General features: G+C 40.5%; 1 protein-coding gene across 1 annotated transcript in view; it reads right to left on the bottom strand.

The window, feature by feature from the left end:
• dock9b (dedicator of cytokinesis 9b) overlaps window positions 1-16430 on the bottom strand; it is a 65949-nt gene that overhangs the window by 41479 nt on the left and 8040 nt on the right. Inside the window, 3 exon segments of the mRNA XM_042512970.1 lie at window positions 1659-1741; window positions 4199-4288; window positions 10924-11040. Coding sequence (XP_042368904.1) covers window positions 1659-1741; window positions 4199-4288; window positions 10924-11040 — 290 coding nt within the window.

Genomic DNA, 16430 nt, shown 5'->3' with positions numbered 1-16430 from the left:
AACACTCCTAATATGTGGTTCAAAGGAAAGAGAGAGATCTAAAACTATTGTTATAACTATTCCCAAGAAAATACGTGTTTCACAATCCAAAAGGTGCAAAATGCAAAAGGGTTTTTTAAATCTCAGAGCTACTTATATTGCTTGTAGCTTCACAGGATGTAGCCCAAATCCTGCAGCTGCTCCTCTAAGTGCAGCTCAAACTCCAGGCGGACAGTTTGCCCTTTGACCTTTACAAGACCCAGCTTTGCTCGGGGGAGCCACGAGCATAAACAGTGTCAAGGCCAAGGCCAGGGCTCATCTCGTTTTTACCCCACAATGTTTGAAACACTACATCTGTAAAGCACATTCCCGTCCCTAAAGAAAAGTGGCTCGTCCAAGGACACATAAGGCATTGTGGGATTTCCCTTAGGATTTAATGATATCAATCAGCAGCAGTCCCGGAATAGCTCTGCTTATCCTTGGTAGAAAAACATTGGAAGCTTTCTATTGTTGTCGTGGAGGAGCTCGGAGCTTCCGAGACACAGATTTACGTGTTTCTCGAGTTCTGCCTAAACATTCGCGGGGCGGTAAACAAAGGGCAGTGTCGCTGAACAAAATAAGATTAATAATATCCCCTGGAGGGCTTTTGCTGCATTGCGTGATCTGTGATAGACAAAGCAGCTTTACAGCACATGCACTTTTGGATATAAAGCTTTAGAGAAAACTAGACACACTGCCACACCAATCAAGTGTCACTTCATGTTTACATCCATGTCTGTGAAAACATCTTCCGCAGCAGCACAGATCTATACAATCAGCACTGTGTCAAGGTGGGCACCCAAGGGTCTTGAGTTATGGCCAAAAAAATGATTTATGGGGTCACCGTGACCTTGACCTTTGACCTTAAAGCACCAAATTCTAATCACTTCATTTTTGAGTCCGAGTGGACATTTGTACCAAATTTGAGGAAATTTCCTCAAAGTGTTCTTGAAATATTGTGTTCACAAGGACATTTGACCTATGACCACCAAAATTTAACCAGCTCCTCTTTGATTCTAAGTGAATGCTTGTGGAAAATTTGAATACATTTCCTGTAGGCATTTTTGAGATATCGCATTCACAATGGCGTGCTGAACAGACGTACGTTCATACGGACAGACAGCCTAATAACCTAATGCCTCCGGCCTCGGCTTTCGCCATCGACTTTACAAATTAACACCTTCTAATCTTCTGTTTGTCAAATTGACCTATTATCCACATTTACTTCTCTGTTGCTCAAATTCATAGTTTTCTCAGAGTTAAAGTTTACTTCAGAGTCACAGAGGACGTCATTTGATAAGATGAAGTAAAGTGACCTTCGTGTGTAAAATTGTTGGAGTGTCCTTTAAAAATCAAGAATAAGTGCCCAATTATAGTTGTCTCAATTTAGCTGGGGAAAAAAATGTGTCTTTCTCAAGAGAAAACACAGTGGAAATAATTATCTGATTAACTCAATTTGACAGAAATGGCTTTTAATTTTCCAGTTCAACTCAACGGTGGCAGTGACCTTGGCTGAAAGACTGCAGCTTAGCCGGTTGTTATGACTGTATTGTACTGTTGTACTATCACAGAGAAACTACAGTCCGATGGATCCGTCACCTCACAGCACCCGTACGTATATCTGCGGCACACACACTCACTTTGGGAGCTGGCGGAAGTCTCCGGAATACTCCTCGTACTTGTAATTGACCACATGCCAGTCAGACTTGTAGGTTTTGATACACTGCAGAGACAGAAAGGGAAAGAGGGAGTGAAAGGTCATTCCAACAAGAGAAAACTAAGATGTGCACTTATATACATGGTAGAGACACACACAGGCTCGGGTTTCCAAAATGACCTTAGAAATGTATATTTGATTTTCAGCCAAAAACGCTTTAATGAAAATGGTTCAGGGTCCAGTGTGTAGGATTTTTGTGGATATATCAGCAGAAATGGAATATATAATTTTCATAACTATGTTTTCTTTAGTGTATAATGACCTAAAACACAATTGTTGTGTTTTCGTTACCTTCGAATGAGACGTTTACCACCAAGACCACCATGTTTCTACAGACAAAGCAAACACTAGCTCTAGTAAGGGCCGCTCGTGTTTTTGCGTCGGCCATCGTAGTTCTCCTGCATGTTTGGCACATGGGAGAAGTTTTAGTTTGCTGTACCAAATTTAAAATGTACTTGACTACTGTTAAAATCCGAAAAAAATAAAAATTGGCACAAACTGTTCATTATTTAAACATTTCAATTTTACTCCACTTGTTAACCCAGACGTTTTTTTTCTTTTTTCAGTATCTTTTCTTCATTTGCTGCACAATTTAATTTATTTTTGCATTATTTTATTTTGCGAAATGTATTTTATACAACATTTACAACAAAAATCTGGAATGTAAATCCTCCATGTGATAAATGTATCGAATAAAGTTGAACTTATTAAAACAATTTTTTTAAAAAAGTTTCAGTTAAATGGTACAGCGTGTAGCATTTAGGGGGATTTATTGTCAGAAATGGAATACGATATTCATAACTATGTTGGTACATTTATACCAACATGCAGAGTGGATCATCTTCCACGCAGTCTGCCAGCTTGTTTCCACAGTAGCCCAGAACAGACAAACCAAACACTGGCTCTCAACAGGGCTGTTTGTGGGGTGTTTTTGTGTTGGCCACCTTTTTTCTCCAACATACTTGGCACAGAAGTTTCTATCGTTTAATGCAAATGTTAATGTTTAGTGTAAATCCTTCACAGCAGACCTTTAGGGTAGACTTAAGGAGCTTAAGCACATCTAACTACGGTCAGTGGAAATAAGGATTGTTAAAAATTACCAGGGTTGGAAGACAAAAATCAAACACATATGTGCTCCGAAATGGATAAATATCCCTGGCCAGCGCAGGTAGTAGTGGAATTACCCCACCTCCCCAAGAGAAATGATTTCCGTCTGAATGGGGCTTTCCTACATAACTGACCCTTCCCTATGCCCCGCCCCTTTGTGATGGACGTCAGCCTCATTCAGCAGCAAAAAACAGATTAACAACAGAAACCTAGACATTAGCTGGTTAGTGCTACACTTTTCAAGGTTTGAGTTTAGTTTTGGAGGAATTGTTTATTTCCTTCCAACCTATCCGCGTAACGTGTATCATTATTGCACAACATTCAGCTTCGGATCCACAAAATCAGCCTAAAAAAGGAAAAGTCTATGGGGCACAGCTGCATAACTGTCGAACACTTGTCGGAGCTGGTCAGGGCTGCACTATGATTGGCCGGTCTGCGCTGAGGGCGGGACTAATTCAAATGATCGCAGAGATTTTGTGATTCTTTTCCTCGCTGTCTGTTCAAGCTAACAAAGTTCCCTGAAGGTTTGCTAATCGACATGTTTTTGTGGGATCATGTTATTTGATTGTTCTTTTTTTCGCCCCTACAGAGAGGGGAGTGGCAACCTAAACATTTGACACAATCACCAGCTGGATCACTTGCTTTCCAATATTCCAACATGTGTTCATCAGCTCTGCAAATTCATAAAATGCACATGTTGAGTGAGGCAAGAGGTCACTAAAAGACTGAAAAATACATTCAGAGAGCAGCCAATCTGTAAAAGGCCTCACAGTTACTCCAGATGCACTTATGATGTCATTTCTGGCTGCAGCCATGGGGGACTATCCCCTATCAGGCTCTATCAGGCCGCACCCTGACCGACCCCCGGCACACAGCTCCTCTGAAACAGCGTGACGTGAACCGTTACTGAACTGCGCTCTCCATCTGTGGCTGATCCTCAGCACCGTCAGGAAACACGTGAGGGCGGGGAACACAAATGGAAGTTCACTTAAAGGCTAACAGAAACATTTTTTGACGTGCGCGGTATCAGTTTACCCTTGTCTCTAAATCATGTGAGCGGTCAACAAGCGCTTTTCTTTTTCCACTAGCTTTCTCTGAAATCTAATCAGCTTTTTCCGTGCACCATAAACAGATCAGAGCGGCTGGATTCGTGACCTCTAATATCTGATGGGTGTGTGCATCAAGACAGAGGTGAAGCACCTGTGTTTGGGTGAAAGGCGAGAAAACATGGCTGCACTCCAAACAAAAGGATAAAGCAGGGCCTCGGTCAGGACGGAGAGGTGGAGGCTTTGGCCAAGACGGAGGGATAGAGAATGGACAAAAGCAGGCTTTCGTCCAGGTATGTGTTAGTTTTACCTCTTGGACAAACAGCGAGTGAGCCTCTTTCTCTGCAGTCTCTGGCACGGTGGAGAACAGCGTCCTGCCCTGGCGCCTCAGGGTGGAGATCTGAGGAGACAGAGGGGAAGCATGCATGAAAAAGAGCAGGACAGCATATCCATCCTGCTGGTGTTTTTATACAACAGGACAAATTCACTCGCTAGTACAGTGTGTGTGTTTAGCGTTGGTTTTACTGCTCCTCGTGATTATAAGACATTTTATTGATCCCCACAGGGCAGTTCTCTGTGTATTTTCCTTCAAAGGTGGGTCAGAGATCAAGGTGAGCGACAGATCGGCCTCATGCACTTTCTGCCAGATGGTCAAATCATATCCAATTATTCGAAGCTGACGTTTAAAGGAATAGTTTGCCATTTTTGGAAAGGAACTTCTTCTCTTTTTTCACTTGAGGTTGTCTATAGAAGTGAGTCAATCCCCACAGACCCTCATCTGAACATGCCCAACATTCATGAAAACTGCACGGGGAGTGAATATTATACAACTCACCTGTTTATATATTATTAAGGCTTACAGTTCTGCATATTTAAGGGCAGGGCTGCTTGAGTGACAAGCTGTCTGTGAGGAGTCTAAAGTCTAAGAGTCAGAACCACCAGTTTCCATCTCTCATCCAAATATGGTCATTTCTAACTCCAATAAAACAAAGATGCCCAAAATGCCAAGCTCAAGGCCTGGTAGCTCGACCCACAGTAGCTACATTCAGCAATTCATACATTCTATGGTCTAATCATATTGATCATCAATCATGAACTATTCATTAAAAGTTAAAAAGCAGAGATGAAAGGAGATGGTGCTTTTGGAGCTAAAGAAAAGAGAACGAGTGCTGCAGAGAAAGTCCTGCAGCCTGTTTTATTCCAGTCCTAATTCTTTCCTCTGCCAGCCTTATTAGACGGATACAGACAGAGAGGGGAGCGAGGATCCATAGCTGAGGAGCAAAAGGCGCCTCAGGGCGTCGAGCCTTCCAAGCTATTGGATGCTGCAGCCACCATTGCTCCCACTTAGCGTTCTGCTTTTCTCCTCAACCCACAAAGATGAGTAGGAAACCAGTGGCACAATGACCCAGTTTTGTCATAAATCTTCTATTCTTAAACTGGCAAGCAGATACAGTTATTGAGCCTGTGCCCTCATTTGTCCTGTTCACTCTTGCAATAGCTATCAGAGTCTTGTCAGAGGCCCAGATGGAGCTCAGTTTATTCAGTCCTGTATGCACATCAGCTACAGCGCTTTAAAGCCGGTGGGGATATGTTAATACATCTGCAGTGAGCAAAATAATGGACTTTCAGGTGAACATAGCAGGGGTTTGGCTACAATAGACTTGACCTATTTGGATTTTTTATGCTTTTTCTTGTAGCTGAAAAAAAGCAAAAAATATTTAAAATATTGTTATAAGTTGAAGTTCTGCATTGTGTACTCTGGAAAAAGTACTTAAAGTATTGAAGTTGAAAGTAGTAAATGCAGAAAAAAAAACACCTAAACCAGCAAAACACCCCGACAACTACAAACATTTTAAAAGAACTACCACCCAACCCCAAAAAACAGATTTTTTTTTTTTAAAAAAGGGAAAAAAAATCTGGAAACTCAAAATGATTAATAAGAACTATAATAAAAGTAATAAAAGTATTTACAAACAGAAAAAAACATCAAATTATTAAAAAACTCGAAATTATTTAAATGGGGGAAAATAACATCCAAAAAAACTAAAAATAATTTAAAAACAATAAACACTCAAAAAACTTAAAATTATGAAAAAAGAGGATCCTCGTGGCTCAGTGGTTATGTATAGAGGCTGTGTCCTCACTGCAGCGGCTGCGGGTTCGATTCTGGCCTCAGCTCATGGCTGCATGTCGTTGCCCCCACCGCACCCCCCCCCCCCCTCCCCTCACACTTAAGCTAACCCTACGAACCATCTTCCATCGTAAAAAAACCCCAAAACCGGCAGACGGAGCCACGTCATCAAAAAGGTTGATGTCATGAGGATGAGATAGGTGATCGTCATAAAAGAAGGAGATTCGTTCCAATCGCCAAGCAGATAGAGCCTGAACCAGAGCTCGGCGCGGCGCAACCAGAGAGACGGAGGTCATGAGCGACGGGACGGAAGAAGCGACAGGCAACAGGTGAGAAAGGAAAGCCCTCCCCTGGGGAACAATGCGGATGCAGGCTTCAAGGGTAAGCAGTAGAGGGCACTGGCAGCCCGGTGCCAGACGCCCCAAGAAGAGAGAACCTGTGCAGTAGCCGAGGTCGTACGGCCGGGGGCACAGCATCTCGGTGCCAGAAGCTCCAACGAGAGCGAACTGTCGAGTCACTGTGGACGTACAACTGGGGGCAGCGGCACCCCGGTGCCAGATACCCCAGCGAGAGCGAAGTGGTCTGGTTGCCAAGCGTGCACAGCCGGGTGCAATGGCATCCCAATGCAGTCAAGAATCTGGGTCCGAAGATTGGAGAGAACCGGAGATGGACAAGAGACGAACGCGCCAGGAGGGCGGACGGGAGGATCGGCCGTGGCCAGGGTGAAAGTAGGCAAAGGCCGCCACGACTGAAAACGATTAAACTATTGTTTTAAAAAATGCCCTCCAGAAAAATAGATTTCTTTATAATTATTTACATATGATAAGCCAGGCGTGGCTACATTTGAGTATTTTGTGAGTCAAGTTTCACTTCCACTTGACAGAGATGATGACTGGGAGCAAAGGTTATGTAACATTAGGTCGGTTAGTCTAGCTGAGGACTCTTGTCACTGTTTACAAGCGGAGGCTGGTGTGTTTGAGCGCAGTCGAAGGTGCCCTCGAGCTGCAGGTGAGCAGCTGGGTGACGGGGCCAATTTCCATTTTCATCGCCTCGAGCATACTCAGTGAGACAAAGGTGTAGAGTTATATCTTAAGACATTTTTTATGGAAAAAGCTACGAAATATATAATTTATCTGAGCAGATACAAGATTTTAGGGGTTTAGTAAATGCCCAGGGAGGGAGTTTTATTTCAGTCATGAGTCAGCAGGATAAGTGGAGGCTAATCTGTGATTATAAAAACGCAAAGGTGACGAGGTAATGGCTGAATTTTAATTTTTGGGTGAATGGCTAATTAGCACACAAAATGTGACACTTCATAGAGATTCCAGTTGTGCTCGTACTCGGCATTGGAGTCCAGACTCAGTCAAATCGCTGACAACACACAGCATGTCCGTTTGACCAATCAGTCACGGGAGACTCTGACCGAAGCGCACCACTGTCAATCTACTGTACGCAAGAACTGCTGGCTGCCAATTAACAGCATTCCTTTCACAGTCATTAAACCGCGGCTTTGATGGCCTCCGCTGGGCGAAGGGAGCGTGTTCCCACAGGCAGCGACACCGCGGGGCATGATGATGCCGGGCAGGAATTAAATTCTCTAACGGGGATTTCTGGGCACAGTGGTTTGGGGAGAAGAGGAGCGAGTGCTCTGGAGTCCTCTTTCAACTTGAAAAGATGAAAGTGACTGTATTTGACTGTTTTATCTGCACACACACGGTTACATACGTGCAGGATTGAAAATTTCATTCAAACTCTATTCAAACATACTTTAGATAGATATCCCATCTATTGTATTCAAGGACTGTCAAAATTTTTGTTTTTCGAAATTTCTGGCTATAATAAATGGTATTATTTTGGCAACTTTTTAAAGAAAGCATGCTTTTCAACCCCATTTTCTTAAAATAAATTGTTCCATAAAAAAAAAATTGCCAAAACATTTACTTTTATATAAATATCACCAAAAATGCTTTAAAAAAGGTAAAAAAAAAAAAAAAAAAGGAAAAAAATGGAAAAAAAAAAAAAAAATCTTTTTTTTTTTTAGAAAGAAAACAGTCCACCCAAGCCTGTTCACTAAAAAAAATAAAATAAAACAACAAAAAAAAAAATCACCAAAATTATTTAAGTCCTCTATTAAAAAAAAAAAAAAAGACAAAAAAGGGGGAAAAATTTCCCTGATTTTTTAAATTCAATTTAGTACACACAAACTACTTCCATGATTTTGCCAAAAGAGTAAATGATTTTCAATAGTCAGATGACCTTTCCAGACCCCCCCCCCAAAAAATGTGATTTTGAAATTCTTTACTTTTCCGGGTTTTTCACGACCGTAGGATCCCTGCATGTTAAAATATTAACCACATTTATTCCAATATCCGTCTTAGGACGTCTCCCGTTCTACATGAATGCACATGTAGGGAGAAGTTAATCCATAACTCAACACTTAACCTCCTTTCACTCTTTTTCTTGCATTAGATGTGATGTATCCATACGTGTGTGTATCTGAGCAGCTCATGAAAATGCCAGTGGGCCCGTATGTCTGGCTGCCGCCCCTCCTTCTGCGCTCTGAGCCCAGTGATGTAAAACATATGGCAGCTGAGACAGATGGACGGACTGGGTTGGACCATACAAACACACACTCGCACAAAGGCCAGTTACTAATGGCTGTGCACTGCAGACAGCCTTGTAATGAAAACCACTCATCATCTACTGATTGTGAAATAGTCTGGAGGCAGTCTGTACATCGAGGATTTCCCACACATACTCTGTTATTGCTGCAAACTTCAATTCACAAGTGGGTCTTCTATTCTCCTGTTTTTGTTGCCCTGGAAGCGAGTGTTAGTATTGTAACTGTACAGTATTTTATATATGACAAGTAAAGAATCTTATAAAACTGCTGACAAAAACATCCCGGTAGTTTAATCTCCGTAACAGGCACAGTGATTTGCTTAAAAAGCTTCTTGTTTTCTGTTTTTGTTGTATTACGCGCAGTATAAAAATACTTGTTAAATAAACTCTCCTTAGGTACTAACTTTATTTAGATATTTTCTAGTATTATTTTATCATATTTATCTGAATGCTTTAGTTACTTTATAAGGTTTTTGCAAAAACTCTTTATAAAATATGATGTTTTGTAATAAATTAAATTATAAAACAGATTATACAATTTCAGCTGCTACAATTAGTTGATTAATCAATCAGTTGATTGACATAAAATTAATTGCAGGCTGTTTTGATAAACATTTACTTTTTTCTATATTTTTGAAATAATTTTGAGGGTTGTTGGGTGGCTTTTTTCCCTATTATTTATATTTTCAATTTAAAAAAAATCTTCTTTTTAAAATAATTCTGAGGCTTTTGGGAGTTTTTTTTTTAATTTACCATTTCTTTTTTTGGATAAGTTTAAGTTTTTTTTTAACTTATTTGTTTTAATCATTTTGAGTTTTGGGGGTGTTTTTTCTGAAAATAGTTTGGCATTTTCTTATGTTTTTTTTTTTTTTTTAAATAACCTGAAGGTGGGTTTTTTTTCAGATTTTCTGCATTGGATACTTTTTCTTTTAATACTTAAAAGTTTATGTTCCTAATTATTTTCACTTACTTTTACTGAAACATATTTTTAAAGTAGGATTTTTACTTGTAACAGAGTATTTTAACAGGGTGGTATTAGTACTTTCATTGAGGTCAAGGAGCACTTCATCCACCACCTCACCGTGAACAACAGTGTGGCTCACTGATGTTTTTTTTAACAGTTTTAAAACTGAATCTCTACTGCATAGAAGAATAAGATATATCAGGCTTTGACGCACTCACAGTAATAGTAAGCAGGACACGTTTGTTGGTTTGTCTCTCCACATGGGATATGTTAAAAATAAGAAAAATATTGAGTATGACTGACCTTATCCTTTAAAGTCTGATTACTCGCCACATTATTCAGGAGAGCGGAGGAATGACAAACACATGAGCACGAGCCTGTCCCTGTCTTCTCTCGCTCTCTCAAACTGGGAGTGGATCCTGCTGAGATCTGTCTCGGCACTGTGGTGATGTTATGTTGACACAGTCTTTGAGCTCCTTTGAACACATGCAGCAGATCCATGGAGCGTGTAAATGTTTAGAGGACTGTGAGCCAGCGATTCCACGCAGTACATGTTGAGGTCAAATCCATCGCAGATTCGACACATGGGTTCACCGAATAATGTCATAACTTGCTCACATCTTCATAACCGGCTGTGCAGACACACTGAAAACCACGCCTTGACGGCCTTGCAAAGTTTTTAGTGACTACAAGCTAGTTTAAGGGGAGTCAGTTACTAAACTGGGTTGCACAATTTAACTGTCTCAGCAATTAAAGTCGTCAGCAATGTGATGATAGAAGTTAGCCCAACTCCCCAACTCTGACACATCTCCTTTCACACAACTACAGTCATCCAAACTCATCCATAACCACACTGAGCAGCTTCCATCTCTGGCATGTGGCTTCCTCTGCGAGTCACGTGGCTCTTGTCCTCTCAGCGTATTTATTTGCTGCTTCAAAATCATGACAGTAAAAGCACAGTCAGCACGGCTGTATTTCTCAGCACAGCTTCTGCGAATCTGCAACTTTGTGGTTTATTCACATGCACGCCTCTCCAAAAAAAACAAAAGATCCACTGTCAAACTGCACATCATCGCATTCCAGGAGTTATTTTGTGATTACGTATTGCTGCTCTGACTTCATCTCGTCCAATTCTGCCTCAATCACTTGCAGAGAACAGGTGTTTATTTTCGTTTTGTTGAAACTGACATCTGAATGTGGGCGGTAACTCTTAGAAGCAATCTAAAAATATTGTTGTGAGTGGCATAACTGTCCATAGGTAAAGATTCAAAGTCAAAACGTACCTGCAGGGTTCAATAAATGAATGTCCACGTCTTACCTGGAAGTCGTCTGTGGGGAACTGCAGCATGTCCCGCAGAACATCACTGATGATCTGGGTCTTCCTCTGCACGAGCACATTCTCGTAGTCCAGAGGCTCTATGACCTTCGGCTTTACCTGAAAGAGTAACAGCAGCGGATCAGCACGCGGCAGCACGTGGCGACTTGTTTATGGTCGCCTTTGTTTTTTTTTATGAATATTTGTGATCTTTCAGGGAAACATCATCATTATTTGAGCAATAATTATATAATAATAAGGAATATGGATCAGTGGTGGAATGTAACAAAGTACATTTACTCAAGCAATGTACTTTAGTACAGAACTGAATTACTTTTATTTTACTTATTTTCTTTTCGTGCCACTTTATACATTTCAGAGGGAAATATTGTACTTTTTCTTCACTACATTTATCTGAGATCTTTACCCACTTTACAAATTAAGATTTTTGCATTGGAACAAAAAAGTTTTTAAGATGTTTTGTAATAAATTAAATTGCCACACAATTTACACAAGTATAGCTGCAATTTTTAGCATATTAATCGATCAGTCAATTGTTTTTGAATAGTTTTGAGGTGTTTTTTTTTCTTCTTCTATTTTTTCTGTTTTAGTTTTTACCTTCTTTTACCTTTTTTGATCATTTATTTTCCTGATTGTACTTACTTTCACCAAAGCAACATTTTCAATGGAGGACTTTTACTTGTAAAAAAGAATTTTAAAAGATTGTAATAGTACTTTTACCTCAGTAAAGGATCAGAATACTTTGCTCACTACATGTATTGCTGTATGGCATGAGTTACCAGTCTGGGGTATTCACACTGTCTGGACAACAATTGTCCTTTCATAGAGTTACTGACAGCTGAGACGGACGCAGAGACGGGGCTGAATGTGGGTTAACAGAAGAGCAGATGAGACAAGCGAGAGGTGGACGGATGAGCGAGAGTCTGCGTGTGCCATTGTACCAGTCACTGTGTCACGAGCTCACGTTCAAAACCTGAACTCCAGAAGTAAATAAAAATCTCTCCTCTGAGAATTTCCAGGACCAGGCGTTATCTGCTCATACCAGCGCAGGAAGATCTGCAGTCCAAACAGGATCCGTAGTTTACAGAGACGGCTTTGTGAGCACTGATGCGCGGTAAGATAGCTGAACACGGTGGTTCATGATCAAGCAAAGATTAAACTCCCCCTGCGCTGCAGATGGCGGCTCCATCATTCTGCAAAAAAAGACCCGAGGGATTCCTCCAGTATGTCCTCCCTCGACAAGCCTGACAGTGGTATCAGCAAACCGGCTTCACATGTGACACGCACATGGCTCTGTGTGCATATTAAGAGGAAGCAAACAAAGCTTTGATCCATTTAAAGCTGCGCTACGACAGATTTTAGTTTTTAAATACTTCACATTCCTGATTTTAGAGTGCTGGAGACTGGATTTTTACACAATTATTTTCAAGTATAAATAACAACAAAGTTGTAGGTCAAAACTTGAGAAAAGTCTGATTCATTCTAGTCCCCAGAAGAAAACGCTGGCATTTTCCATTTCTGCAAACAGCAAATACCTTACATTTGCATGTTTCATACATATTACATCAACATTTCTACAGTGACTTGAGCTTACTTCGTCTTACTTTGGTTTATCACCTGCCAAGCAGCAGACCAGTGTTTGAAACCAACAAACAGCCAAACTGGTTGCGATTTAGCGAGTCATTGCTGTGTTTACAGTAGCATAGGCACCACGTGTGGGTGTTTTGTAGTAAACTCGCTGTTTTCCCAGCAGGGACTAATTGATCTGATGATGGCACAAGATGAAATGTGTAATTTAGGGGCAATAGTTTATGAGGAATTTTAGTTTGTGGACTAAGTGATGCGTAAAATCCCTAAATATAGCGTTGAGTGCAGTTTACTGATTGACACATCATAGGATTTCGACGTAAATGATAAATTTTCAGTTTACATCTAAAGTGCAAAGTTCCCTTTATCGACAAACAAACAGAAAAATGGAAGATTAGACAAAACAAAACTTTCATGGTTCTGTATGTTTTGAAATGGTCCCTGGTCTTAACGTGGCAACTAGGCGTAGCTGTAATCCATATTATTTGGATTAGCTTCCTGGTCTGGATCCAACGAACACATAACAAACTGAGGCCAATTAAACAGTCGTCTGACCGTAGATTTACATTTTGATTCGTCCAGCCAATCCCCCTGATGATGTAATGAAAATATCCCTCTGCATCTCTCAGCCCTTTGGATGTAAAAGATCATCTGATAAGCAGAAAATCAGCGGACCTGATTCTCAACTGGATAATTGCCACTCAGACAGAAGATAACAACAAGCAGCTGTGAACTGTGACTTGCCTGCAATTATCTCTGAATACATTAGAAACACAGTTAGGTGGTGATCCAGTTTAACAGGCTGATGAAGATGTTGCTTGTTCTACAAGCTCAAATACTGTCAGTCAAATAATACTCTTACCTAACAAGTATTTATAATCTTGATTGACTGACCGAAAAATGATCCAAATCCAAATTCTGCAATGAAATGACATCTTTAAACGTTTAAACCTTTGAACCTGGACTAAACATCACTTTTCTTGAGTTGCTTTTCAGACTCCTTTCGAAAGTATTTAAACCTTTTAAACCTGGACTTATTTGTGTGATTTCTTTGAGGAAATGTTCCACAAATTGCAAGGAATGAGTAGATTTAAAGAATTATTTTTAAAAAATCCTAATCATAATTTCATATTTCAAATTATGCGATAAGATTATTATAATTTTCAGCACTTTTCACCTTCTTTTTTTATTTTATTTCATTTTTTACTTTAATTTAATTTAATATCATTTTATAGGGATATTTTTGTACTTTAAAAATTTTTTTAAAAATATTTATTTTTTATTTTATTTATTAAAAATGCATATATATTATATATATACATATATTTTATTATTTATTTTTTTTACAAATTTCTTTGTGAAAATTTTTTTTTGGGTCATTTGTTTGGTTGTTGCTCATTGCCATCGTCCAGTTTTTTTTTTAAAGAAATCAAACCAATTTTCTGAAATTTGAAAGGGTTAATAAAATAGTAAAATAAATTAGTACAGTGGCAAACTCCAATGTTTCCAAACCCCAGTCCTACCATGGAAATATCTGCATCTATTAAAAAAAAAAAAGTGTTCAATCAGTGTTCTCTAACAAACTCGTGACCTGCATCTTTATCGCTGCACCAACTTTGCGGCCAACTTGCCGATCTGTTTGACTCTGAGGCGCAGGAACAGTTAATGAACAAAGAGAGCCACAAGTGCTCCATTTCCTAAAAAAAGATCAACATTCAACCCCCCGGAGAGATGTGCCCTGAAGCTGCTATTTCCCATTTCCGTCTAGCCCTTTTAAAAAATCTTCAAAGCTTTTCTTGAAAGGGAATCTAAGAGATAAGAAACTTGTTTAAACAATCAGATCACATCGGTTCCTTTTACAACCACCGGAACGAGAGAGAGGGTTTTAGAAAAAAAAAGTTCAAAGTTAAAGATGGCACAGCGCACACTTACCGCTGCCACCTGTGACCCAGCCTCCACCTCCGCCTCAATCTCAGCCAGACTCTTGTACTGCTGCGGTGACTCTATCACCATCTCCCTTTTGGGGGCTTTGCCGGCCCGGCCCTGCATGCTGATCAATCCTGCCTGCCCGCGCTCAGGTGTGACACTCACTGCACACACGCGGCCATGGCACAAAGCAGAGTGTGTGGAGGTAGAGAGAGCTTTGCCGACGTCCAGTGAGATTCCCTCTGTGCTCAATCACAAAGCCCAGCCTCCCTCTCCCTCTCTCCCGCTCTGTGTCTCATCAGAAGGGTAGGGCCCCTCCTACTCTCACAGCTGTGCAGCTGTGGGAGTGTGTGTAGATATGGGTGTGTGTTTCTATGTACAGTATGTGACTTGAGTGAGGAGGAGGAGGGGAGGAGACTGTCCACTCCCCTGTTCAAAACTTGGAAGAGGCCCAGAGTTCATGTTGTCATGTGCATGCTCCACCTGCCTCGTGTGTGTGCTGAAAATACAAAATTCAGAAGACGAGATGAATGGAAAAACAGTTCCAGCTTACAAATGATCAGAGTCCCACTTAAATACTGTCTAATAGGTACAAGAAGGCCCACCATCAGGGGGGTCAAAGAGCACCGCTGATCCCGGCTCACAGCCAAGGAGGTGGGTTGGGGGGACCAAGTAGGAATATTTATTTACTGGCTCGTGTCACTTACAATATTTGTGTTTTCGTTAAAACGCATTCCTTTTTGTCATCCAATACTCCATCCCCCGCACATTCTGTGAAACGGTGCGGTCCATCTGACAACGCGCAGAACACACACACGTGCCGCTGATGTAAAAATATGAAGCAACCTGCAGCCTGACTGGCAGAGTCAAAATGCCCCACCAAAAATCAGGGGCCCCTCATTGTCTGTAACTGAGGGGCCCACTTTGGAAAACTTTGTACCCCTGCCTGAAATTCCTAATGGGTACAAGAGAAGAGACCATTTATCAGACTTCGAACAGCTCCCTCTGAAGAGAGGACGCTAAAAGTTTTAAACAACGTTTTTCACAAATGCAAAGTTTAACATGTGGATGTATAATGACAGCTGGATACAGAGTCAGAGGCAGGCAAAAGTTACAGTTTTTCATGAACCGGGCAGCTAACTTCCATTTCTAACATTACACTGTTTAACTTTCATTCTTGTCTTAGTATATTTAAGCTTGTTTTATTTCTCTATTCTTGTCTTTGATGACCGTTTTTAAGTTATTATTATTACAATGTCCCTTTATAACAGGTTACTTTCACACTTTGTCCTCAGAGATTTCATGTTTTATGTAAAGCACTTTGAATTGCCTTGTTGCCAGAGTGTGCTGTATAAATTAACTTTTTAACTTTAGGAAAAAATCATTTAATCGTGCGGCTATAGACTTTCAAAATGTTAGCAGTCTGAATGAAATCTGGATAGCAAAATCAGTCAATTGCATTTAGCTAAAAAAAACAACTGATTTACAGATGTCTCTTTTGCAATGCACGTCTACTGGAGCCACATGGGCATCACGTGACAGACTGGGAGGTTGTGTACAGTTTGGCTCCTATTTTAAATTGTCTTCAAAGCCTGACGCTGTTCCTGGAGCCTTAGTACCCAAATTAATGTCTAAAATGTGTGTAATTCTCCTTTAAGAGTGCTGCGCTAGAAATCTTATGCTAGCGGATCTTTTTTTTTAAAAATGTGTAGTATATTTCAAACAGTTTGCAGCTGTGGAGTTTCAGTGGTGATGTAAGTGTTACTCTGTGTGTAGGGACTGGACTCTTGTAAGCAAGGTCGATATACCAGCTGATATTAGCTCACTGCAATTATATCAGTGAATGTGTTAGCTGATAAATGATAAGAAATTGATGTACAAAAAATACACTATTACTGTGAAAAGGAACTGCATAGGGGACAGTTTTATGAATGAGGTTGCAGACTTCATTATTGTCAAACAGGGCTGCATGACAA

The sequence above is a fragment of the Plectropomus leopardus genome, chromosome 24 (assembly GCF_008729295.1).
Source record: "Plectropomus leopardus isolate mb chromosome 24, YSFRI_Pleo_2.0, whole genome shotgun sequence".
Classification (NCBI taxonomy): domain Eukaryota; kingdom Metazoa; phylum Chordata; class Actinopteri; order Perciformes; family Serranidae; genus Plectropomus; species Plectropomus leopardus.
Note: the sequence above shows the minus strand (reverse complement) of the source record. Positions and strands in the feature narration are given on the sequence as shown.